This window comes from Peromyscus leucopus, chromosome 8a (assembly GCF_004664715.2).
Source record: "Peromyscus leucopus breed LL Stock chromosome 8a, UCI_PerLeu_2.1, whole genome shotgun sequence".
In the NCBI taxonomy this organism is placed as follows: domain Eukaryota; kingdom Metazoa; phylum Chordata; class Mammalia; order Rodentia; family Cricetidae; genus Peromyscus; species Peromyscus leucopus.
The window spans coordinates 20,276,923-20,303,545 of record NC_051085.1 but is presented as its reverse complement, the minus strand read 5'-3'; the positions used below and the strand labels follow the sequence as shown (position 1 = coordinate 20,303,545).

At 36.6% G+C, this 26,623-nt stretch overlaps 1 protein-coding gene across 2 annotated transcripts; it reads right to left on the bottom strand.

The window, feature by feature from the left end:
• Window positions 1-1,333: 1,333 nt before the first annotated feature.
• Window positions 1,334-26,379, bottom strand: Hsf2 (heat shock transcription factor 2). Of its 2 annotated transcripts, XM_028868357.2 has the most exons (13): window positions 26,178-26,379; window positions 19,160-19,268; window positions 18,882-19,009; window positions 17,623-17,747; window positions 15,730-15,805; window positions 13,772-13,833; window positions 12,585-12,672; window positions 10,503-10,651; window positions 9,864-10,106; window positions 9,126-9,231; window positions 5,280-5,333; window positions 2,697-2,781; window positions 1,334-2,311 (listed from the first exon to the last, which is right to left on the bottom strand). In XM_028868357.2, exons 1-13 carry the CDS (start codon window positions 26,268-26,270, stop codon window positions 2,016-2,018), a joined length of 1,614 nt encoding a protein of 537 aa, XP_028724190.1. In that variant the 5' UTR covers window positions 26,271-26,379; the 3' UTR covers window positions 1,334-2,015. The 2 variants fall into 2 exon arrangements, with proteins under 2 accessions (XP_028724190.1, XP_028724192.1); XM_028868359.2 differs by lacking the exon at window positions 5,280-5,333 and having other exon boundaries at window positions 26,178-26,378.
• Window positions 26,380-26,623: the final 244 nt, after the last annotated feature.

The following is a 26,623-nucleotide window of genomic DNA, read 5'->3' as shown; positions in this document are numbered from 1 at the left end:
TCTCAGACAAGCCCCATCTGCTTGAAGAAGAAACCAGCTGAGCTAAGCTAAACCAAAGAGGTTTAGTTAGATCAACTGAGTCACTTAGAAAGGACACTGTCCAACCTGTACCTGATTTTCCCTTTACATAATGTATTTGCTGTGCTGTTCAATTGTGTACAACCTTTATATTAGGAAGAGAGATCTGAATTTCTCTGAACAGATCAGGCCCAGACATGGGTAGGGGTCAGTTTCTTTTCTTGTATTTTGCTTTCAAAAAATTAAACATGACCTGATGACTAGCTGAATTCTGACATATAATTATGAAAGAGTTAAAAGAATTAACATTATAACAAAATTCCTTTATTCTATATTAATACATGAAATTTGTTATATCAATTAAAAAATCAAAACTGATGCTCAACAGCCTTTATTAAATCTTCTTTATCCCAGTAAAAGATGTACTTGTGAAAAAAATTACCTTTTTCTGTTTCACAACTCACAAAATTTGGACTATTATGTACCAGTGCACACTAAAAGCTTTAACAAACCAACTCCAAAGGCTCAGAACATAATCAAAGATGACTGATGAGTCTAAAGTGGGTATGCAGGAGGGTTGGGTGGCTCTCCTATAAACTGATTTGGAAAGCCAAGTCTGTTCCTTTTGTGAATGAGTATTTTTAGAAGCTGTGTACACTTCTCTGCGTGAAGCCAGTGAAGGAATACAGACTGGAGGACTGAACGAAGGTGGTCAGAAAAGACCAGGAAAATGCTAGATTTCATTTCTCATGTTAATTTATTAGAACTCTAATTAATTTACCACATGGAAGAAAATTCTAATACCTGAAGCACAGTATGGCCAGAAAAGCCTTCTTGAAGCGCTTACTGCCTAATTAATTATATGTACTATTTAGATATTAATTGCACGGCTCCTAGCCTTCTGCCTGAGTGTAGACTTCTTGAAGTTTTAAAGTACCCTGGCCTTAAGGCCTCTCCAATCCTGAAAGAGACAAGTTGATTTGATTCTCTATGTTTTATCAGGACAAAAAATGTAGGCATTTGGTGGCATCAACCGATAATGTTCTCACCTTGTTTGCAACAATGAGAGGTTATTTTTCTCTCAGTTCTTTATTAGAAACATAAAAAGCAAGCCAGTATGCTTTTTAAACAAAGAACATTAAAATACATTAAGATCAGAAGCATCATAGTCTTTCCTTACTGCAATAGACAGTATTTTTTCAGATAAACCACAAGGACCTTGACGTGACCCACACTGTGATAAAAATGGACAACACAGTTTAAAGCCACCACCTTCATTTCACGTGGGCATCACTTCCAAAGACGACACAACAAATACTAGTACTCAACATTCGTCATATTTATTTACTAAATACCATGGTTCAAAAGAACAAACCAGAAAACATACTTGAGCTAGTCTAAGTGGACGGTTTAACTGCAACAACCTGTCTCCAGTTCTTTTATGTATGTGGAGCTGGAACCCCTTCAGTGAGTACTCGTGCACACTTTGCCTTTTCTGTTACTAACACATTTCTCTGAACATAAAAGAATTTCTCTGAACCAAGAAAAGACATGAAATATTACAAGATACAGGCACTTTATGTTCCCAGTTTTACAAATAAACCAAATCAAAAATTCTTTAATAAAAACTAACTAGAACAGAATTTTCTACCTTTAGTTCTAAAAACTTAAACTCAATTGCAAATAAACAAGTTCAACTGGGATTAAAGGGTCATATTTGTATATAAAAAATTCAAATTACTACAACTTGAGAAAATGGTCATTTGAATTCAACTTAAGATATTCCAATAATGTTCATTAAAATTTATATACCTAGGCAGCCGAGTAACATCTGAAAGCTTTGCAAGAGTGTGGTTAGTGAGAAAAGCAAAAGGTGCTTTTATTCCACAGTATCCGATTAAACAAAAAGTAATTTACAAAACAAAGTACCAAATGATACTTTAAAATAAATACTTCATCATTTTGATGAATATATACATAGTGTCCATTTGTGGGTTTTAACTATCTAAAAGTGGCATTTCACTATCCAGAGGTGCAGGAGCAAGTTCACATAAATAAAACAGTGTGGCTTCACTAGCTTCAGCTTCAGTCAATGGTTCCAGGCGAACAAGCTTACTTTGGGTTGGTTCTGGGTCCAGGTTGTTAGCCAGAAGCTCATCAACTTCTACAGGTTTATCTGTAGAGGGTATAACTTCTGATGATGCTGTTGTACTCCCCTGTTCAAGAGCAGAAGCAGGGTTTCCATCGAGGAGTGCAAGAAGTGGAAAGGCAGTATACTGGATAAGTTGTTTATCTACAAAGATCATAAAAGATACTTTTATATACCCAAATGAGAAGTTATCTGTCAGCAAAGTTAGCCTAAATTCAATTTAGCTATAAGATTTGTCTTTTAATGTTAAATAAGGTGGGGAGGGGATTCAAACTCCAGGAACCATTACCTCACCATTTACATTTTGTTTGGGTACTATAAACTTAAGACACCACCCACAGAAGCCAAGGCAGCAGTCCATCTTCACTTGTTTATATGGGTTTCATTTTCGGTAGTGCCAAACAACACTTGTAGGATTGAACCCAGGGCTTTGCACATGCTACGCAAGAGTCCAGCCCATCCAGCTGTTGAGTAACACAATATTTGCATGGTTTGCAACTACAGAAATTAAGACTACTTGAATACCTACCTGGTTTGGACTTGGATTTTCTTCCCTCTTCTGAAACTTGTTGAATGACACTGCTCTTAGTAGCCTCTAATCCCTTATTCTCAGACTAAAAGAAAATAAATTACATGAAAATACTTGTTTTACATTTTTACATTCCTTAAGGGTATCAAAAATTAACAACTGATAAAATAACACCAACACATCTGAAATATACTAGAAAGGGGACCATCAGGAAAGATGAACTGAAGAGAAAAATTTCACTGGAATTAACCAGACTGGCTAAGAAAGTTGTCCTCAAGGGCCAGAATAAAGTACCCGAAGAAGGAGGAAAGAAAAGGGCATTTCAGTAATAGGACAGACAGAATTGTCAAAGACTAAAGACAGGAATAAATCAAAGACAGGTGGTTTTACATGCTAGTGAGGCTATAATTAAATATGCATTTTAAACAGTTTTGATTAGAAATGCATCCCACAATATTCTTCATGTGACCAGAAGAGCTAGCACAGATAAATGCCTCAGAGTCGCGAAGGATGACACAGTGACATCTATGAAACCATCCCTGCTCTCGGGAGCCTCAACTGTGATGGTTTCTTCTTGTCCTTTCTGAGACTCCTTAGGTTCTTTTATTTCCTTTCGGTTGATTCTTTCAGCCACTGTCTTCTTCCTTTCTGGCTCATAGGGGATTTAAATCTACAATGCTGCTGAGATACCAGCCATCTTTTCAGCAGTGCTCAAACTCCAAGGTGCAGACGAGGCTCAATTACTTCTGATAATCTTAAGTACCAGATACTGCCGAGTATCACATTTCTACAAGTTGCTTTAGTATGCATAGTATAACAAACATCTGTATAATTCGTACATCCCTCTGTTAGCTATCACAAAGTGAAGCAGTAAAAGTTTCTATGATATTAGAAAGACAATGACCCTAAGATAAAGACTAAACCATTCTAAATATTTAAGTAAAAATAGTCCATCATTTAGAAGTCACAATATATAAATGTTAAAACACTTCATACTTGAAACAGTTATTTCCTAAGGATGCCACTGTTGATATACTAATCTCAGAACCAAGATTATGAATGTATTTATGTATTTTTTCCCAAGAAAGTTCTTACTCATTAGTGGACACTCAGCTACACTAAGGAGTATAAGGTATTATACTTAACATAAGGAAATATTATGTTAAATGTCATTATACCTTGCCATGAATAAAATTTAGAGATAAAAATACCAATAATTTGCAATCACTCTGGACTCAGAACTATAAAACATTACTCTTAAAAATATTTTTCATAAAAATAGAAAAGCAATATGCAATTTTCTGTTACTGAGATTTCTGAAAATTCTCAATTTATTGGTTTCTAGAAGGAGGACAATCAAAGAACAATGACTCAATTTTAGCAATAAACAGCAAAGCATATTCATTAAATTAAAATATTATATGACTTAATAACACTCAATATACTGACCAAATATTACTATAAGCCTAGGCAAATGATGGTGAAATTCAGCTTACTGCCAGTTTATTTGAAATGTCTATCAAAACATTCTTATATGCATTACCCATATCTGCTTAATCTACAATTACAGCATTGACAGTTGTGACATACGACTTATAAAACCAAAAACATCTAGTAGATTTGGCTATTTACAGAAATAGTGTGCCATATGGCAATAACTCAAACAGGGTCTCTACAAGTTCATAAAGTTTTGAGGCTCTGTGTCAGCCAAGATGAACCTTCAAAAACGTCGGAAAACTGGCCAGGCTATGGCCTTACTCATGGCCTTACTCATGACAACAGAACATTTCAACTCATCAACTCTACAATCATTCATATTTATTTGAGATGTCTCATTTTGTATTACAAAAGACAAGAATGTAACTGACTTCTCTAATCCAAAATTTGAACTTGTTTTTTTTTTGTAATCAGTAAAAAATAAAGACTGACAATTTGGTATACATATTAGATATGGGGAATAAATTTAAGATGATTAAGCTATATAAAAATAACAGATTTATAAGCATCTGCCATGAAAAACTGTCCTTAAGAATCTCCTGTCAATTTCCTAAGTCCATCTGGAGTTCCTATATGTTGAAAAAATTATTTTGGGGAAAAAAAAGGAGCTTTATACAGGTAAAGCTCCTACCTAGTAAAATTTGCCTTTGCTTTAGTTACTTTTTAAAATGCTAACAAAGTGAAGGAACTTACAGAAGAAATATGAATCAGTTATTTTCAACTGAAAAAGCTGAGAAATTGTTTATGGAATTGTTTAAGAATATAAAATGCAGAAATTATATTTTAATTATGTACATTTCAAAGAAATATCTGAACAAGCCAAGGCCAGGTGATTTCCCAGCACTAAGAGGCTGATTTTCTACTGAGAGTGAATCCCACATGTGCCAGCAGAATTGGGCAATGAAAAATAACCCCATAACCAAAGGCTGATTTTCCATCTAGTACTTTACTGTCTCAATCACACACAAGTTAAGGGTATAAAATGTTTTCTGTAATTGAGAGTGATACTGCTTTCTATGTATGTTTACTAGGACTTTTTCATATTTTTATAGCTATGGGTCCTGAGCAACATGAATTAAAACTTACTTTTGTATTATTGATGTAATCTGTGGGATTCATCTGCACAGAACTAGTGAAAAGCTGAAAGACCAAACAAGAAAGATGATAAGTTTAAAAAATATCTAAAAAGATTTGTGTGTTAAAAATTTCTATACAACCATGTTGAGTGAAGGAATGTCACTCCTACACTGGGAAGTTTCCACAGATTAAAACAAGGTTGGAAAAGCAGGAAAGCAGAGCGAAAAACAAACAAAGGCAGAGCGAGCTGGCCATGCACTAGATGGAGTTTTATGTTGTAAGGATTTCTCTACAGGGGGGTAAATCATTTGAGATAGTTTCCCACAATTCTTATCCCTTCCTTAATCTCCATTCAATTTCTTATTTTTTCTCTCCCTAAACATCCTTAGCCATATGTAGCACCAAATGCTAAATCCCATGTCTTGAAACTAAGCATTCACTGAATACCTACTAATTAGGTGAACCTACTCTGACAGTGAATCCTAACATAATGACAAGTGGAGCCCTGACAAAATGCCATAACTACTTCATTTTATGTTCCACGTAGCAAAGGTAGTTGTTAAGTGTCAAAATAATGCCAATGAGCTGTACTCACAGTCCAGCCAATTCATAAATACAACTTTTAAGTCATCACCATGAAACATTCTTTCTGCTCTCCAGGAGCTTACAATCTAAAAGACAATACTGACATTAAATAACTAACTCACACATGATCCAGTTTCACAACAGTTAGTAGAGCTTTAAAAGCAGAAAGGCGTTTGGAGACCAAGAAGGGAGGAAAGCACAGACACAGGCATAAACATGATGCTGCGAGGTATCAGCAGTCCCAAGAGAAGACAGCAGAGTCCTGAGTTACGGTTACACCAAAAAGGTAGAGCATGTTCTAGAAATGGTTCAGACCAACCCAAATAACACAAGTTCTGACTTGAACAGTTATATACACAAGTTTAAAAGAAGCAGTGCAAAGCTATTCAGTGGATGAGGTCACATCCTAGGAGGAATAAGACCCCTAAGAATAGTCTGAGCACTGAAACAGAAATTAGGTTCACATTTTATAAGAATGACCAAAGTCAATGGTTCACAAACAATGAAATACAGAGGTCACAGTTTTCTTTCTTCTTCCATTCTCTTTAGACATGGACTCCTTTCTTAAAAGACCATAGCTGTCCTAAGAATATCCTTGGTTCTCTTTCATTTTATTTCCCTTTCTTTTCCAATCACCCACTGGCTGCTGAAGAGGTAAAGAGCTCAAATCTCTGGTGGTAGATGACTACTATCTGTATGTCAATTCAGCCTGTGACTATTTTAGAAAAGCCTGATGTAATTCTGTACCTATAAACAGGGTGGTACACCTGAGTGAGGACAGCAATGTAAGCTTCTCTCTCCCTTTATGCCTCAAAATCCTATTTACTGACTTTGGAGTATCTCACACATACTCGCAGAAGATAGATGGGACAATACACAGCCAGTTCACATATAAAGAACTGATACAACTTTTTCAATTCTGAGGCCTGATGACCTCCTCCTGACTCTACCCTGATATAAGAAAGAACTGAACTTTGTAAAGAGAAGCCAGAATTCTACAATGCACTTACTTAGTGGTTTACATCTTGACGATCTTCACCACCCATTTCAGAGAACAAGGCAAGCCAGAAGTAGTCTTTAAAATTTATGACACTACAATCTAATTTAATAATCTAAAAACAGGCACATAAAGCAGAATATCCCAAAGTCATAGAGTGGAATTTGAGCCAAGTTAGCATTTAAAGTATTAAGAAACAGAGACACGCACATTTCAGAACAGCATAGTAATGTCAAAATGTTTTCACAGAGGAAGAACAGAGAGACAAGAAATAGAGGAAAACAAAAAAACAAAACAAAATTGATACAAAATTGAGTGTTCCAAAATAAAAGAAATCAGGAAAAAAAAATTCTTACAGGAAAGAGAATAATTAGGAAGATAAGATGCTGATACCCTCATATGGAACACATCTATAACCCTAGCATGTGAGAGGTGAATGCTTAGATACAAGGCCAGTTTACGTTATATGAGATCTTGTCTCAAAAGCAAAATGAATTCTCTTGTAGACCACTCTACAGTACTAAAATACAGCACTAATAGTAGGGTTAATTATTTTTAATTCTTTCAGCAGCCCTTCATGTTAAGCATTAGCCCTATTTAATAGATGAAGAAACTGGGGAAGACAACTTTTCCATGTTGGGGATGTAGCTCAGTTGGTAGTGCTTGAGTAGCACGCATGAAAATCTGTGTTTAATCACACCATAGTGTAAATTGGGTGTAATGGTCTAATGCATGCCTGTAATCCTATCACTTAGGATGGAAGCAGGAAGAACAGAAAGTCAAGATCATCCTCAGCTACATGCCATGTTCAAGGCCAGCTGAGGGAATACATGAAACCCTGTCTTAAAAAAGGAAGTTAATTTTTCTAAGGCCAGTAACTTACTATTTACTAAGTATTAAGTATTTACTAAGTATTAAGAAGAATATCAAAATTCAGACTTATCTAATTCAAAGCATGTCATCTTCCACCAGCCCAGCTGATGAAAAATGGATAAAGCAAACAAAACCAGAGGGACACAGAAAGACAGACAGACAGACAGACACACAGACACACACACACACACACACACACACACACACCTGGGTTTAAGGAGGCATTGAGTTATTTTCTCTAAGAAAGGACACAAAACTGCAAAGGGCCGAAGCTTGAGGCCTGAAGCACAGTGAAATATTCTCAGCAAATATGGAAATTTGAATATGAATTCAGTAAATGTTCAAAGTAAAATTGAAATGATCCAAAGACCATAGGATAGATAACAGAATTTTGCTTTTAACACCCACATTCAGAGTTGGGAATGGGTCTGATGGACTCAAGGATTGGTAGGTTACTGCTATCTAGCTGAAATGGGATATCACATGGAAGCTTAATTCACTTACCATGGTAACAAGGTCAGCATGGGAAGAAAATCTTTAAAGACAGTGAAATACAATCCTGAGTGGAACTGATGATTTGGGAAGTGCTTAAGCTAGGTGACAGATTAATTTCATGAGAAGAGATGCAAATGATTAATTAACCAGAAATTACACTGAAAAGTAAGAAAGGACTAATTCCTTTTGGCATCATTAAGAAGTTCTTAAAGTGATATAATATTACAGAATCCTTTGATGTTAAAGAAGGTTCATTATAAGGCAAAAGATTTCTCAGAATAAACAGATCTAGGAAAGAACAAGAATCATATGAGTAGGACAAAGTTAGATGAATCTAGAAAGCTTTGGATAAGAATGCCAGAGAACAAAAGCAAAATGGGTGAGAAAGATTCGTAGGGCCTGAAATCAGAGAAAAGATTATCAGTCCAGACAATACTGGAGTAAGTCCACACAGACAGTGACAAAGACTAGAACAGGGAATCACTCAAGATATTCAAAATATAGCAAATATAATGAAAGTTATTTTACTAGAAAACATTAATTTCCCAAGTATTAAGAAGTATCTCTATGATACTCCCTGATTAGGTACTTCTATTACTAATTTTCAAAGATCTTTATTCAGTGACAATTTATTCTAGAACAAAATATACATACAGTAACACACAGCAACAAGTCCAGACACAGCCTGTATTTAGTAGTGGTAATGTTGAAAAGAATAGTATATTGTTACCAGAGAAGCAACTGCTCCTCAGAGTGATCACATTATCAGTGCCTGTTTATGCTTCCTAATAAAATCATTAATTAAGAAAGTAAAATGCAGAAAGTGTAGACTACAAAAAAGTATTGATTTTAAATATGTATGTACACAAACTACTAGTATAGTAAAGATTTTCCAAAATACCTACATCAACCAGAAGATCTGGGTCTATGCTAAACTGTCTTCCTGAAAGCATAGCTTGGAAGTCCTCTAAACTGCAATCAATGCTGTCAAGATAATCCAACAGCTCAACCCTAAAGAAAAAAAAAATTCACATTTATTAAGTATTCTTATACTTACATTTCAAATCACTGCTGGTAATCCAGCTCTACAAAATCACCTTAGTGACTAAAGTCCTTACCAGTTCTAAAGACATCACATTTAAGATCTGGGATTTCTAAAAATTGAAAAACTCATACATTTTATACAAATTTAGTATTTTCAGAGAAGATGTGCTGCCATAAAGGTGTGCTTTCCCCTTTTCTTCTCTACTATCTCACTAATACTTCTAATATTCAAATTGATTACTTCTGTACAATAAATTAAGACAATGTGTCCCTTGATCGAAACTACACTAGTATACAGAATTGGTACAGTTAAAAGCATGAATATCTTACAGTTACAACAAGAATTTTAAAAAAAAATTTTAATGAATTGCTCAACAAAGTTCCAAGACTACTCATGGGACAATTAAACCCCTGACTACAGAGTTCAACTTTGATCAATACAAAAAGAGACAAGACAGGGTCAGCATCTAAAAGGAAGATCACTGTACCACTGGAGCTATCATTATTACTTTGAATTTATAGAAATTTAATATTTACTTCAGGTGTATTATTGAACTGAATACTAAAAAGTAACTCAAAGCCTCTAGATGAATACTCACTTTCCCAAAAGGTTAATGTTGTCATTCAAAATGGAATCCATCATGGTCACAGGATCTTCGGAGGGCAGAGCAGATGAGCCATTTAGCTGGACAGCACCAGACCTAACAGGGCTGCTGCCAGCGGTTCCCAAACTGAACGACGACTCTCTGGCTAGTTCGTTCTGATCTCCACTTTGAATGACAGGCGCATACTCATCTTCATTGTCATCTTCAACAATCACAATATCAGGATACTGGCTACAGCTACAGCAGCGATATGAGAAAAAAATATAATTTAGAGAAGGCAAATTGATTTCCATTCTCTAGTGGGATTCACAAATCACCTATTAAAAGGTTTCCTTTTTTGGAGTAAGTAGCTTAATTTTGATAATTCATAAGATAGAAAACCACAATGAATCAAGGAAAAAGGTTTAACTCCAAATAGAAATCATCTATTTCATTCTTCCTTCCTTCCTTTTTTTTTTTTTTTTTTTTTTTTTGGACAGACGGTTTATCTGGTTCAATACTCTAAATATGAGGAAAAGACTAGTATTTCAAACCAAATATGGAAAAATTAAATTTTTCAAAGAACCAGGGTTTTTAATTTGTTTGCTAAGAACAAATGATGAACATGTTCCCAAATATCTCCTGATTCCTTACTTGGAGGGATCAGATATAACATCCTCATTAGTTTCTGGAATCACTGGAATATTTTCTTCATCCGCATTATCATCAGTAACATCATAAATAATTATGTCATCTGAAATCCGCTCTCTCGACTTTAAACCTTCAGTCCTACTATGTGGAACCTAAAGAATCGGGAGAGAACAAGAACGTATGGACTACTACAGAGGGTATCATTGAATAAATAAACTGGACACATTCTACTTACTAAATGTTGAGGACAGTAAACAAAACAGCTCTGTCCTCTGCCCTTCTGGGACTCACATATTAATGAGTTATAATATCATTTTACAGAGCTATGAAGTATATACCCACATTCTACTTAACAACAAATTACTTTATTGTAAGAGACCCTGAAGATGACATGCCCAAAGACTGTCTCTATGGAGATCTTCATATTCTAACCGACTTTAAAATTAGTGAACAAGCTCTAGGTCTTCAGAAATTTCAATCATAATCTCACAGCCACTGCACTGACAGTGATTGCACTCTCTGAACCTGCTGTTTCTAAGAGGCTTTATTCTTACTCATTAAATAGCTTCACTGAGAGATATTCAGAACTTCAACAATTCCATAGTTAAAGATACTTTGGCTGTTTTACCAACAACTTGTTCTTTTTAATGTTAAGAGGTAGCCCAGGCCTGTTATCCCAACTACTCAGGAGGGTCAGACAGGAAAATTCTGAGTTCAAGACCTGCCTGGGCTACAGAGTGAGTTCAACAGCAGTCTAGACAGCTTAGTGGGATCCTATCACAAAATGAAAAAAGGAGCTGGGGATATATGTCAGTGGCATAATACTTGCCTAACAAGCATGGGACCCTAGGTTCAATCTTTACTATCACCAACAGAAAAAGAAAAAATGTATAGGTACATTCAGGTCAGTTACATTAAGAAGTTCAATTCTCTAAAAGTAAGCAAATCATTATTATAGTGCACAATTTTTTAAAGTTTTAACACTAGATGACAGAGGTAAAAGTTGAAAGTGCTTAAAAATATGTAAGTTCTACTTTAAAAAAAATCATCTAAAATACATGAAACACTTTAAAAATATGTTTCAGTTAAACTAAAACAAACAACCAAACAAAACCAACACTCATCTACTTATATAAGATCAATCCAAAAATCAGGCTACATCTACTTGGTTTAGAAAAAGAAGTGGGATAAACACTGTGATATGAAGTTAACGCTGCTTTGTCCCAGAGGGGGTAAAATAAAAGAGAAACAAAACCTCAATGAAAGTTCAATAATAAATCTGACTCAATATTTAAAAATCCCAACATTCAAATTAACAATAGTAACTCAGTGGTACAGTATTTGCGTTGCCATGCAAGAACTTAGATTTCATATCTAGTACTACCAAAAAAGAAAAAAAGGATTATCAACAAGAAAGCAGTATCATAAAGAGGCTTAGACTAGCTTGATGTTAGACTAATCTGCAATTAGATGTCTATAGAAAAAAAAATACAAGTATTCAAAAATATTTGAAATTGCTAGAGAAAAGCAACCTAGTACATATTCATCAGAGAAGATGAAAAGGAGTAAGTAGCAGTGAGTTCCACAATCATATTACACCAAGAGGACATTATCATTCTGTTCAATCTATACAGCATCATAGCAAACTGCATTTGTTTTATCAATTCCAAAAGTAACGAAAAGGCCACATTGCCGAGATACAGCTCACTGGTACACTGCGAGCTTAGTAGGTAAGAGGCCCATGTTCAATCAAACCCTTGTATCAAAGTGCAAGTCACAATGCAGAGTATTGAAATAACATCATCTACATGAAATTTAGACATATGCAAAATATTCAGCAATACTCCTGAATTCAAACATAAAACACCCATGGCAATAACAAATATTAAAGCTTGGAAATAAACAACTATTTTGTAATGATTTATTTCTTAAAATACTTAAAGCCAATAATGAAACTGTCATGATTTAATAGAGCTGGGGAATGAGCACTTACATTATTATTCACTAAACGTCTTTGACTGCATGAAATACTGCCATAATAAAATTTAGTTTGAGACAATAAATATAAAATACATTAAAATTTACTTTATGATGGTGATTATCAGTTGGTTCTTTGACTATGTGCTGAAATAGATTCTTCTTTTGAGCTCCATTAGTGTTTAGAAGTAGAGGCCTGTAAACAAAAATAATATTTATATAATTCCAAGAGAAAAAATAAAAGGGATTTAAAGTTTTCTAATAATTTACTCAACACCTCAAGCATACTTACTTCAATAGTGAATAAAAACCTTCAATAAAAACACAACAGAAATTCTTTCGAACTCCTGAATTCCTTACAACACATACTGATTTTTTTTCCAGTGGCATTACAGAAAGAGGCAGCAGACATTATAACCTGCTGAAATCTTGGCCTTACAGGTCATTCTATCTGTGACTCTCTCAGCTCTTCTTCTGCTTTAGGTGTCCCAATGCCATAACCCGCTAATATAATCATCACAACCTATCATTAAGATTTGAAAAGACTGGGTCAACCATATATAAACTAAACCAAATATTTGATTCTCTCCTTATTCACAACAAATGACCTATTTTTAAAGAGTTCTCCTCACTGGGGCCTCCTAATGCTACTTTAAACTGTTAATATGAATGAAAAATCAGTTATTAGTAACACCCTCAAGTCTACAAAGTGACCATCTAGCCTAGCCTCACTTCTCCAAACAAAACAAACAAACAAACAAAAAAAATAACAAAAAAAAAAACATCAGCATGGAGCTGGGGACATAGGATAAATAGGTTGCATATTTCCAAAGTAAGTAAATTTTTGAGCATTAGTATGGCATAAATGGAAAAGTCACTTATATTTATGTGATGGGCCATGGTCAATTAAAAGCATCATTCTCAGCCCTTTTAGCTGCTTGACAAACCAACTACCTAATGTACAAAATTATTGAAGAGATAATTACTTTCAGGCTACATGCATTCATGAGGTATGCCTAATACCTAAATGAATTTTGAGTTCAGACATAAAATTTATCACAGACACCTATGTATGTAAATATTCCAGAATCTGAAAAAAATTACAATCTCAAATATTTTTACTATCCTAAAAGCATTGTGTTAAGGGATGCTTACCCTGATAAGACTACTCTTGAAGTGCTAACAAAATTTAACAAGGGAGAGTTGTTCTTTGGTACCAGACATATACTCAGCAAACACAGGTATTCATGATTAAACACCAAACAGTTTTTAAGTCAAAACTTAAAAAAACTTACCTTTTACGTTTTAAGCTCACAAGCTGATTATTCTGAACCAATGTAACAATAAACTGGACAATCTGAGAGGAAAATGTAAATAAAATTCTTTCATCAAAGCTTCTGTCCACATCCTATGAGTTACTACCTAGCTTTCTGCCCTTGTGCAGGGTTCTCAATAAATGATTCTAAAACACACACCAACTAATGCTCAGTCATTTTAAGTTCTCACAAGTTAACACTTAATATTTGCAGTTTCTTTAGGAAGACTTAAGTGTGATGCAAAGACAGACAAACTGGTGTTTGATAGACAATATTTTCCTAACTAAGGTAATATCATTAGAGGCAAAAGTAACTCAGAATAGATCATAATCTTTCAGGTCCGAAAAAGTACAACGGCCAGTTTTATAAATATTACTGTTGCAATGCATCCATATAAGCTTGCCCAATCAGACATTTAAATCAACCGTAAATTTAAAATATCTCATTAAATTTAGAGAGAAAACTCCTAAACAGATAGACCTGTAAATGAACCTTATTTTATAAGTTTGCTTCTTTTTTTTTTTTTTTTTTTGGTTTTTCGAGACAGGGTTTCTCTGCGTAGCTTTGCGCCTTTCCTGGAGCTCACTTGGTAGCCCAGGCTGGCCTCGAACTCACAGAGATCCGCCTGGCTCTGCCTCCCGAGTGCTGGGATTAAAGGCGTGCGCCACCACCGCCCGGCTATAAATTTGTTTCTTTAACATGGCCCAGCAGCACTATTCTAGTATCTTCTTAGAAATTTAATTCCTCATCCTGAACACAGAAATTTCCGACCTGAATTCTGATGGGGTCCAGCAATGAATGTATTAACTGTTTAGTCTTTTAGGTAACATTTATGAGAACTACTCTGGCTTAGCGTGGGACTTGAAATTTTACTGTCAGCTTCCTACCTAAAGATGCCAAGTCCAAGTGCAGACAGTGGGTAACAATGAAAAGAAGTGCTCCAGGGTCTGAATAAAGGCCAAAATGGTTAGAGGACTGTTTTAGACTCTGTAGAGTTGTATATGTGTATGGAATTTAACATGATTAAGAAAGAATGTATCAACTAAGTCTATCTATTATATAGCATATAACTTCAAAACTGAGCAGAAAAAGTACTGGTGAAAAACTGAAGTGCTGTGTCAACTATTTCACCAACTATCATTGCCTTGGGGAAAAAAATCAGATTAAGTAGTTAATATTTATCCAAAATGCTATTTTGTGAAAAACAGTAACAGATCTTTTCATCACGTACAAAATTAAAAACCTGTTATTTTAACTCAACTATCCTAAACAGGGCTATGCATTAGAACTGCCTGCAGAAGTTCTAAAAACACACATACTTAAATGAAACACTGGGAAATGAATTCTATTATGTCCAACCTTAATGTTATCTTATTTTATAAAACTAGTATACTATTTGATCATAGGCCAAATGTGACAACTGTTATTCATCTCCACTGTAAGCCTGGTTCACTAGATCCAAATCCTGTCACTCATAAGCTTATTTTTAGCTCAAGTGCCTTTTTAAGCAGGAACAAGATTCCTTTCTCCCTCACCCTCCCCTCAAAGGAACCTGTTGCTGAGTCCAGTTTACTCCTAAGCAAAAAATAGACAGCTTCATTACGCTCATGTTTCTTTTTTAATAGCAAGTCGAAATTGGAATATAAAGATTAAATGACAAGGACATGATGCCATGGGCAGATTCTAATTCTTCCATTAATTTTCAGTTCAATATCATGTATTTATTTTCTAACTTTTTAAACTACTTTTATATTAAACCCAATTATAGCATACACTGGAAAAAACACCGTTGAACTCCCGGGAAATTTGGCCAAGTGACTTAAAAATTAACTATGCCGATCAGAGTAAACAGCAACAACTACCAAAAGTCCACAATCAGTAAACTGTCTACTTATCAAGCAACTGTAGAGCACTGTGTGGGCAGGGAGGCTTCTTACCTTCCTAATAACTTGCTGCTGCTGTGCGTGCTTTGCTCTTAATTCTGACACCTCCTTCCAAAGGGACTCGTTCTCACTGTATTAAAATTTATTTAAAAACCAAACAAGAAAGATTTGGTCAGAAGACCAAGCCACATCTTTAATCAAGAGAGCCAGAGAATTTCACAACTCTAGAGGGGAAAGTAGGCAGACAGAGGTAGGAGAACTATGAGTTCAAGACCAGCTTAAGCTATACAGTGAGACCTTGTCTAAAGAAACAAATACTACATAACTATGCTTCTCCTATCCTCTAATTATTTGTTCTCAACTGTATTATCTACTAGTCATGGCAATACTTGTAAAAAGCCTTAAGATACATAGTTGCAAGCATATAGTAGCAGGTAATTTATTCCTTTTGATAAAAGGGCTTGGTACTTTTTGTTTAAAAGTAGACTAGGTTTAAGCAGGAGAGCAATTACATACAGATTTTGGTAATTCCTTCAGGACACAAAGGAAAGGGACACTGACCAGCATATGACATGCTCCAGGCACTATGCTTAGCATCTTACATGTATGGAACACTTAAACTTCCATAAACACTGCCAGGAAAAGAATCATGATCTTGCTATGTAGATGAAGTGATGGAACTCTGCATAATATCATACAGATAACTCTGCACCTAATTAAAGTAAACTCACACCCTCTAAGGAAGCGCAGAACACTTCCAAGCATTTCAAAAGAAGTCCAATAACTTACCCAATAGCTATAATTCCTTTCCCTTACTTGCCTTTGTAAAATCGAAACTGTAGTTATTAAGTATTGCTGAGCTAATAAAATACAGAGGATAATCCAACTATCAAATGCTTATTTTAACTTCTATTAACATCCCAAAAGTTATCTTCCTCAAGTTATCTGTACTATTATAACAAAAGGGCAGATTCACATATAGAGTTATCAGAAAAGAAAATTGTTACAGAATGATTAAATGATCAAATTCTTGAATTAACTTAAAGGATGCTACCAGCAGAAGACAAACAGCGAACAGCACAACTAGTTAGATAAAATAAGCAAATTTGGAAAGTGAAAGGCTTATTCAAACCAGGACTCAAAGTCCAAAGTCACTCATGAAAACATTTGAATTAGGAACAATTAACAGCAAAACTATAGATGCAATGTGTGAAATAACTACCCTCAGGCTCTTGTTATTAATGGAATTCCTCATATATATAAGAATAAAACACACCTACTCGATTTACAAGTTGATAGTGCGGCAGTTAAGAAAAATGCTACTAAATAATGTTATAAAACAAGATAAGCCACGTTTTTGAAGGTAAGAGGTCTGTGGAACCCTCTCCTGGGTCTATGTGCAATATCACGTAGGGCAACTCTGTGTGTGTGTGTGTGTGTGTGTGTGTGTGTGTGTGTGTGTGTGTGTGTGTGTTATTTCCCATGCCCTACTTTTTCCTAATAGACAGGCCACAATTAAACATACATTTAAGTCACTTATATATGAAGACCTTATGAAAACTAATCTATGTAAAACTGTATTTACTACACTATCAACTAGTTATATATAAGATTTCTAACGTGTGCCCTCATTTATGTGTGAGTCACATGAAAACTAATCGATGTAGTACTATTTACTATATTATCTTAAAGATCTATCATTGCATAAGCAAGACTAGCTTCATGGCAACATTCTATATAGTCTGACAACCATAATTAAAACCTGCTATTAGAACAAAGTCTACAGCTACAAACTAAAAGTAAAGAGAACTGATACTTACAGAAAACAAGATGACCTTTCATCTTGGCTATTGAGGATTAAAGTAAAATACTAGACACTCTCCAAACCCCAACACACATGCCCCAACCTCCATAATATTAGGATTATATTTGGAAATAATATTTTACCTTTTTAATTCTGAAAGCCTGGACTCAATAGTTTCTTGTTTTATTTGAACCTTCTGAGCACTACTTATAATTTTTGTTAAATCTTCCTGACGAATTTTATTTTCCTCTGGTTTTGAAGATGAAACCTTCCAAAAATACAAATTTAGAAAATTAAATATATACTAATTGTAGTTCAAACTTCCTATTATGAGACGTTTCTGTATCCTATTAAATAAGTGAGATGTGGTTACAAATTTCTAGATAAATTCTAGAGCAAGAATAAACTTTATAGCTCAACACAAGAGAAATCAAGGACTAACCACTTTATTTTTCACCCTTCTCCTAACCTACTTAGGAGTAAGCCATCATACTGAGATGAGCAGAAATATGAAGATCTTTTTTATTCCCTCTGCCAAATTTCCCATCATTTCCAAGTCTCTTTATTATCATATTCTACATTAGTTAAAATTACATAGTAATACAGCTTCACGGTAAGTCATTTTTTTCCATGGGCTCTTCACCTTTTGTTTTTATTCTGCAGTATTTAGGACTGAACTCAAGGCCTTGTGCATGTTAAATTAGACTTACATATTCTAGCCATTGGGCTATAAGTATTCCCCTGCCTCCTTTTCACCACCACCTCCTACGTTTTTGGTGACAGGAATTGAAGCCAGGGTTTTCAAAGTGCTAGAAGTGCTCTAACACTGGACTATCAATATCCTCATTCTTTCTTTTCTATATACCTTCTATGGATTTAGGAAAGACATCTCATTTTAGCAGAAGACAGTTGCTGTTTTTCTCTGCCAACTCAAGAGTAAGCCCTCCCATTACACTGGGTAACTCTACCCTCTGTGACTCCACGGTGAGCATTTTCCTTCCCTCATTAAAGTGAAGACTACATTACTCTCAGCACAGTTGAGTACTAAAATAAGTGGTGTGAACAGATGAACAATTAATCAAAGATTTATTAGTCTAGTTCATCTCCATAAGAAATAGCTCTGTATTTCTGCATTCATTTTTCATTATTCATGTATCTGTTATTATTGGGGGTTACTGAGAAGAGGGTCTTATTCCATGTTCCAGGCTGGCCTGGAACTCACTATGTAGACCAGGCTGGACTCCAATTTGCAGCAATCCTTCTGCCTCTGCCTCCCGAGTGCTGGGACCACACGTGTGGACCACCACAGACGGCTTTTTCTGTGTACTCTTAAGTCCAGCAGCTTAAAAAAAGTTGTGCCTCATGTCTATAACCTAATTAATGCACGTTAGCAGCAGCTCACCTTCCTTTTAATGTTCTCCAACAAGTCATCCTGGCCTTGTTTGAAGTAAGGATGCTGAAATTCAACAGGGCCATCTCTTTCCTGTTTTATAATTCCAGAGTCGATATGTACCACTTTACGGAAACCATCTGACAAAGATTCAAATTTACATGACTAAAATTAGATAACTAAAAATTAATAACGCTTATACAGAAATATACTTTATTATTTTCATGAGAAAAGCTGGCTCAATCAGTGGTTGTTAATAGCATTAGAAGCAAACCACTGGTCATACTCACACATATTTAGTTGTCTCACAAAGCTGGCCATGTTATTGTGTTTGAAGTACTTGGGAAGAATTTCTTTTGCAAATCTCTGCTCATCCAAGACCAGAAAACTTTGTCCATTCTAAAAAAAAAAAAAAGCCCACAAATGTCACTTAGTTAAGGTCCTCTGATGAAGTTATATATGTGAATCTAAATCAGCTCTAGTAAACCTTTCCAGATACCTTCAGACCAACATTACAAGTCAAATTATAAGAACATTTTAGGTCTCAGCATCAAACCAAAAAGTGCACCATACTCTGTGATAAAATATTAATAGAATTTTTTACTGCCAGGCTGTGGTGGCACAGGCCTTTAATCCCAGCACTCAGGAGGCAGAGGCAGGTGGATCTATGTGAGTTCGAGGCCAGCCTGGTATACAAAGCAAGTCCCAGGACAGCCAGAGCTGTTACACAGAAAAACATTGTCTCGAAAAACAAACAAAAAAAGAATTTTTACTAGGTAAGCAAAAGGTCTAATATGTAGACAGTACTAATAAGTTATTTTAAAGCTAATATAAACAGACAAAAACAGAGAAATCACCATTTTAACACTATCCACAACATATGTAACAGTGTAACTAGTATATTACACTGAAAAACTATAAAAGAATTTAGAAAAATTTCTGGTTACAAGATTAATTAACTGATTAATTAATTACTGGGGTCTACATTTAGAGCTAGGCAGGTACTAACCCACTGAACTGTATCTCCAGCCCCCTTTTTATTTCTAAAATAAGATCTTTAATTGCATGTACTTAAGTGTTCTGCCTATATCTGTATGTACACTAAAAATATGCCTGGTGTTCATGGAGGTGCAAGGAATGCTTCAGATCCCTGGAACTGTGTTACATGTGCACCAGCATGTGAGTACTGGGAACCAAACCTAAGTCCTATGCAAGAACAAGTGCTCTTAATTCCCGAGCCATCTCTCCAGCCCTTAGTTTCTGAGACAGTCTCATTAGTTGCCCAGGCTGGCCAAGAATTCACTCCAGGCCTCAGACTATGAGAAGCTACAACAGGCTGCACCACCATCACCAGCAGGTCAGGCTAGCTTCTAGATTAGTACCAAGAAAACAAGATACTCATATGCAAAACAATACAGTTGAACTCTTACCTGACATCATGTACAAAATTTAACTCAAAATAGCTAAAAAACCTAAACACATTAGCATCAAAGATCTGAATCTTGCCAGGCGATATGGCACATACCATTAATTTCAGCACTCAAGAGTCAGATGCAGACAGCCAGAACTACACGGAGAAACCCTGTCTCCAAATACCAAACACACACACACACACACACACACACACACACACACACACACACAAGAAAAACTTCATGACTTTGGAACTGGAAATAATTTCTTGAATACAATACTGAATACAGGCAACATCAGCAAAATCAGAAATAAGGGGCCATATCGTTTAATAATTTATGCACACTGAACATCAACAAGAATAAAAAGGCCTCCCACAAAATGGTAAAAAAGATTTGTCTATCAGATATGTGACATATATTTAAAACAACAACAAAAGCCAATTAAAAATAAGCAAGGTCTCTGAATATCATTTTTTTGAAAGATTCATAGTTGCAAATAAGTGCATAAATATTCACAAATCGTTAGGAATACAAAAACAAGAAAACTACTTCCCAGCAATTTAGAATGGCTTTTATAAAACAAAAAAAAATGTTGTTAAAAATAAACAAAAAACAACAATTAAATACTCAAAGAGCTAATAATTCCTACTCTATATAAACACTCTAAAACTAAAAAAGAACCTGAAGAGATATCGGCATTGCATGATCCCTGTAATATGTCACAAAAGCCAAAACGTGAAAGCAACTTAAGTGTTCTTCATCTGATCAATGGATGAGCAAAATGTGACACAGAAATATTATTCAGTGTTTCAAATAGAATTTGATGTTACAAAATGAATGAATCCTAAGGACATTATGCTATGTGAACTAAGCTGGTCCCAGAGCAAAATACTGTATGATACAACTTGCACAAGGTATTTTAAAAAGCCAATTTCTTAAAGGCAAGTATAGAATAGGATGTGACTGTTCAGGATTGATAAAGGGGACAGTTACTGTCTAACAGGTAGGCATTTAGTAGTGGTTTAAATAAAAATGGCTACTTAGGCTCAAATATTTGAATGACTGGTCCCCAGTTGATGGAACTGTTTGGGAAGGACTAGGAGGTATGGTCTTGTTTGAGGAATATCACTGCTCAGCCATTAGCTCAGACTTATTACTGACTAGCTCTTGCACTTAAACTCAGCTCACTTCTGTTAAACTATACATCGCCACGTTTTCCATGGCTTTACCTCTGTGCCATTACATACTGCTCCCTGGACGGCAGGCTGGTGTCTCCTGACTCACTCAGCCTTCCTCTTCCCAGAATTCTCCTTGTCTGCTTATCCCGTCTATACTTCCTGCCTGGCTAAGGGCCAATCAGCATTTTATTAAACCAGTATACAAAAGCAGTATTCCACAGCATTTCCCCTTTCTGTTTAATTAAAAAGTAAAGCTTTAACTTTAACACAGTAAAATTATATATAACAAAACAGTTATCAAGCAAGAATTAGTTACATTATCTAACTTATTTATTTATATTTGGCAAATTCAAATAAAATACCCTATTTATCCTATATTTGTGAGTCTAAAGTTTCATATCTAACTTACCTTTTATCTTAACTAAGGAAAATTATAACCATCTAGTCTTCAATTACATCAAAGACTTCAGAAGGATATAATATTACCTAAGTAAATAGGAAGTGCATTGTAAGCAACTTCCAAAAATCTAGGATGACAGAGACAGCTGGCTGCCAGGACAGTCACCTAAAGTTCCTTAGTAATGTTGGGGTATCCATCTTCAACCCACAGGCCAAGTCCCTTAGTCATTTTTTTTTCTATGTCCTGTAGAATGTCTGGCAGTTTCATCTGCAAAGCAGGAACCTGAAGGACCATCTCGCCTTGTTTTAGCAAAATTTAGTGGTCATTTTTCCATGGGTCCTGCATGTCCAGTTGATACATTTTGTCAATCAGTCTAGGCAAGAACAGTTTCTTGCCCAAATGGCCAATTCTGCCAAGAAGATAAACTCCACATAGAGTGTCCTCGAGGCCTATCTTCCTCTTTGAAGTAAATTGGTGCTGCCAGGAGCAGACACATCTCACTGTCCAGAAAGTCTGTTTTTAAAACATTTTAGATGCCATATTCTGCACAAACCTAATTGAAATATATCTATGTATACCTAGAAAACTTAAATAGCATGACTATAAGTTTGACTATCATAGAAGACTAATTGTTAATCTGTATTTCTTAATTATCCATTACAATTTAATTGAGTTACATACACATAATACCTGTGTGTCTGCTATGCTCCCATCCCAATGGGTCATAGACTCACCTTCTGAACTGTAAGCCTCAAAGAGACTCTTCTGTAAGTTGCCTTGGTCTTAATGTCTCATCACAGCAATACAAATTAAGCCATAATTTCAGTTTGGAAAAGATAAAAGTTATTCTAGAGTTGGGCAATGATAATGGTTATGTTAAAAAAAAATGATGTAATTGAAGTGTACACTTAAGCACAGCTAAAATGATTAATTTGATGCCATATTATTTTACTAGAGAGAAAAAAAAAGACAACACAACGATGGCAGCATAAATCGTCCAAAAAAGGATTATTTAATAGAAGATACTGGGCAACTAAGTAAATAAAAAAGCAGTGAGATAAATCCTTCAAACCAGCTAAAAAAGTTTATTCTATATAAATTTAAGACATAGAAAAGAAAAAGCACATTTCTCTCCATAAAACTTTAAAGAGAAGACAATGTGAAACTACAATAGAGTAAAATATCCCAATAACAAATTATCAAAACACATGGGACCTTTAATTAAACATTAAACGGATCCAAGGAAAACAAATAGAGCATTGTAAAGCTGCTAATTCTCCTTCAATTCAACCAATACATTAAACTGCCTCAACTTTAAACTATCTTAATTTTCAAAAAATTTTTAAAGATGAAGAAATACAATTACAACAAATAGTAGGTAACTATATACTTGTTATAAAGGAACTCCCATAAATAATAAAAATATTGATAAAAAATCTATAATATAAACAACAGGAAACCTAGTGGCTAATAACAGAAGAAAACTTTAGAACTCACTAATTACTAACAGAAATATAAATTAACGCAAAGCCTCCTTAAGGAAATATTTTCTGTCTACCCTACTGAAAACCTCTAAGAAGGGTAATATTTTCTTTGAAGAAGTGAAGTGACTGAATGCCTCATGCAAAGCTATCAAGGGGAAAGCTGGAGAGAAGGCTCAGCAGTCAAGAGCACATACTGTTCCCCAGTTTGGTTCCTACAACTCAGGTGGGTAGGCTCATGATAGCCCTTAATAACACCAGCATCAGGAAAACTGACACTCTCCTGCCCTCTGCAGGTACCTGCACTCAAGTGTAGTACCTGCAGACAGACAGACAGACAGACAGACAGACAGACAGACACACACACACACACACACACACACACACACAGATTAAAAAATAAAATCTTTAGAAAAGAGAAAATAACTCTTCCTTTAAAAGAGAGAAAATAACTATTTTCAGTCTTCCATCCAACATCAGCTTAAAGTTTTACTATTCAGTATTGGCATTGCTTTTTGGAAAAATCTGTAAAAGAAAATGGGAGAGAAATCTGTCCGAAGAAACCAGGATTAGCTTTAGATAACTTTTGCCCAGAACTTCCTATTAGTTGTAGAGGGCAACACTGATATAGAACTAAAGATAGTACCAGCCTGTATAAAAAGAATACTGCAGATAGTGGGAGAGTTTGGAGCTCAGAATTTTGTTAGGAGTCTCATCTACCCTGTATACACATAAGCATTATAGCCCACTAAGCATAGAAATAACTATACAAGAACCTGGATGATCTAGATGATCTGTAAGACACTTTTCAATATTATTCCAACAGGGGTGTCCAACCTTTGACATTACAGTATGACTTTGTCATCTACAAATGTGTTGGGCCACATTCATTGTTATCCCAGGACCTGTGATACCATTCCAACCAAACCCATTACATTTTGTAGCAGCTTCAATGATTTAAACCTTAAGCACTAATTGTGTCTCTAGAATAAATATCCTGAGTTTAGATTTTGACTTGCCTATTGGTATATTAGAAATGGGCAGTTAAAATATAAACTGAGACTTAATAATGAGATGAATAAAAATAATTAAGTAGCTTGTTTCATGTAATAAGACTTCATATTTAAGCACTGATTTAAATTCTCCACATTTTAAATCGATCAAAAGAAAGTTATTAAAATGTTTTGGCTAATTTGAATTTATTAGACTTACTACTTAGACAATACTCTTTAATTAGAACCAATTATTAATGTATTTGAGTAGTACTTTTAACAGCACAAATTAGCAGACATTTGCAAGTTAAAGAAGTTCAATAAACTCAGCTTGGCTGGGAAAAGTATTTCAGTCCAATTTCTAATGTTAAAACACAGCTGAGTAACAGTCTGTACTGATCCAGCCTTGTCAACCTTTAATCCTTCTGACTGATGAAAAGCATGAGACATCTGTTTATTTTAAGTACACGCTGGTAGCTACCTTTCTTATTTTCACTTCTTTGTACCAAATTCACCAAATACTTAATATACATAACCTGCAGGGGGTGGGGCGGGGCACCTAGCTGATGAATACATAAGAAAAGTGAATTCTAGAAGTTTTAAAAAATAAATGACACTAATACCACGCAAAATTCAATATAGTTGTCAAAATAAGAGGTACTGCATTGTTCGCTATTAAAATCATGTAAAACTGAAAACTAGTTTAACAAACAAACAAAAAGACACAGAAACAGAGGAAAGAGAGATCATTATATTAAGTTGTTAAGTTTTCACTTACTCAAAAACTGTAAACATGAAAATACCCACGAAGAGGTGATCGTCTACAGTTAAGAGCCGCCAATCCCCTTCATAAAGTGACTCCAATAATCTAAGAACTGAGCCTACTAAACCAAAGGCACAAGGGATGTAAATAATCACTGCAAAGAATCTTTGTGTGGAACTAGGAAGGTGGGGGGAGGGTCCTTGGGTCACCTAGGCAACGCATTCATCTTACGCATAACTTAGACCAGGCAAGATACCGGGCTTGATTAAGGTCATCTTTATTTATAAGTAGAATCTGGATCAAACTGATCCGGGCAGCCACATACCACTCCTCCAGCAACTACTCAGTGAGATTTAACGACTCGTTTTTTTAACTCCTCGCTAAGTTACTAAGCATGGTCTAGGGCCACTTTCACTAAAATAAGAATTATTATTATTTTTTTTTTAAAAAAAAAGCCGACTAAGCATGGTCCAGTCTCCAAACCACAACTGGTTCGTTTCCATGCAGTTTTAATCCGAGTCTGTACATTTTTTTTTCCCCCTTTAATCATCATAAAAGATTCCCCCCCCGCCCCCGGCAACGCGAGGGCGAGCCATCAATCCCCGCGGAGGTTGATTTCCTTCGCGAAGACCCGCGCTCGCCCGCCCGCTCGCCCGCCCGCCCGCTCCCGGCTCGCCCGGCGAATGACCACCGCGCCCGCAGCAGCGAGCGGACGGCGGAGGATGAGTGTGCAGAACGCGCGGGGCCGGTGCCGAGCGAGCGAACGAATGAGCACCGCACCGGGCCGGGCCGGGCCGGTCGGCGGGACGTTACCAGGGCGCCCCTCCCCCACCGCGGCCCGAGGCAGCGGGGCCCGCCGGCCGGCCCAGGCCCGGCTCCAGGCTCACACAAAGCCGGGGGGTCCGCGTGAGTGAGGGGGGAGGGAGGGAAAGGACCGGGAGGCCGCGCGCCGCCGCCGCCGCCACCGCGCAGGCCGAGCCCAGCCCAGCCCAGCCCGGCGCCGCGCGGCCCGGCCGGTTCCACGGGGGGGGGGAGCACCCGGGGTTGGGGGGCGGCCCACGGAATCCCCGGACCCGTACCTGGCTCCAGGTGATGAACTCATTGGTGTGGGTTTCCTCCACCAGCGTCCACAGCTTGCTGAGGAAAGCCGGCACGTTGGAACTCTGCTTCATTGTTAGCCAGGCGCAGGGGTTCCGAATTCTACTCCCGAACGCGGAGGGCGCTGAGCGGCGGCGGCGGCGGCGGCAGCGGCGACGGCGGCGGCGGCGGCGGCGGCAGCAGCTGCTCCCCGGGAAAGCACACCGCGCAGGCGCGGCGGCTCCCGGGCTCCGCCCCCTGGGCGCCGCGGGGCGCGTGGTGAGGCGGGGAGACCCCCGCGGCCGCACGTGATGGACAGGGCTTCGCGCTCCACCCCAGGCGCTCTGCTCCCGCCCCCGGGCCTCTTGGTAGTCCAATCCGAAGCCGCGGGGGTGCACCACGGAGCAAGGCGATTGGCTGCTGCTGCTGCGAGGAGGGGGTGGGCGCA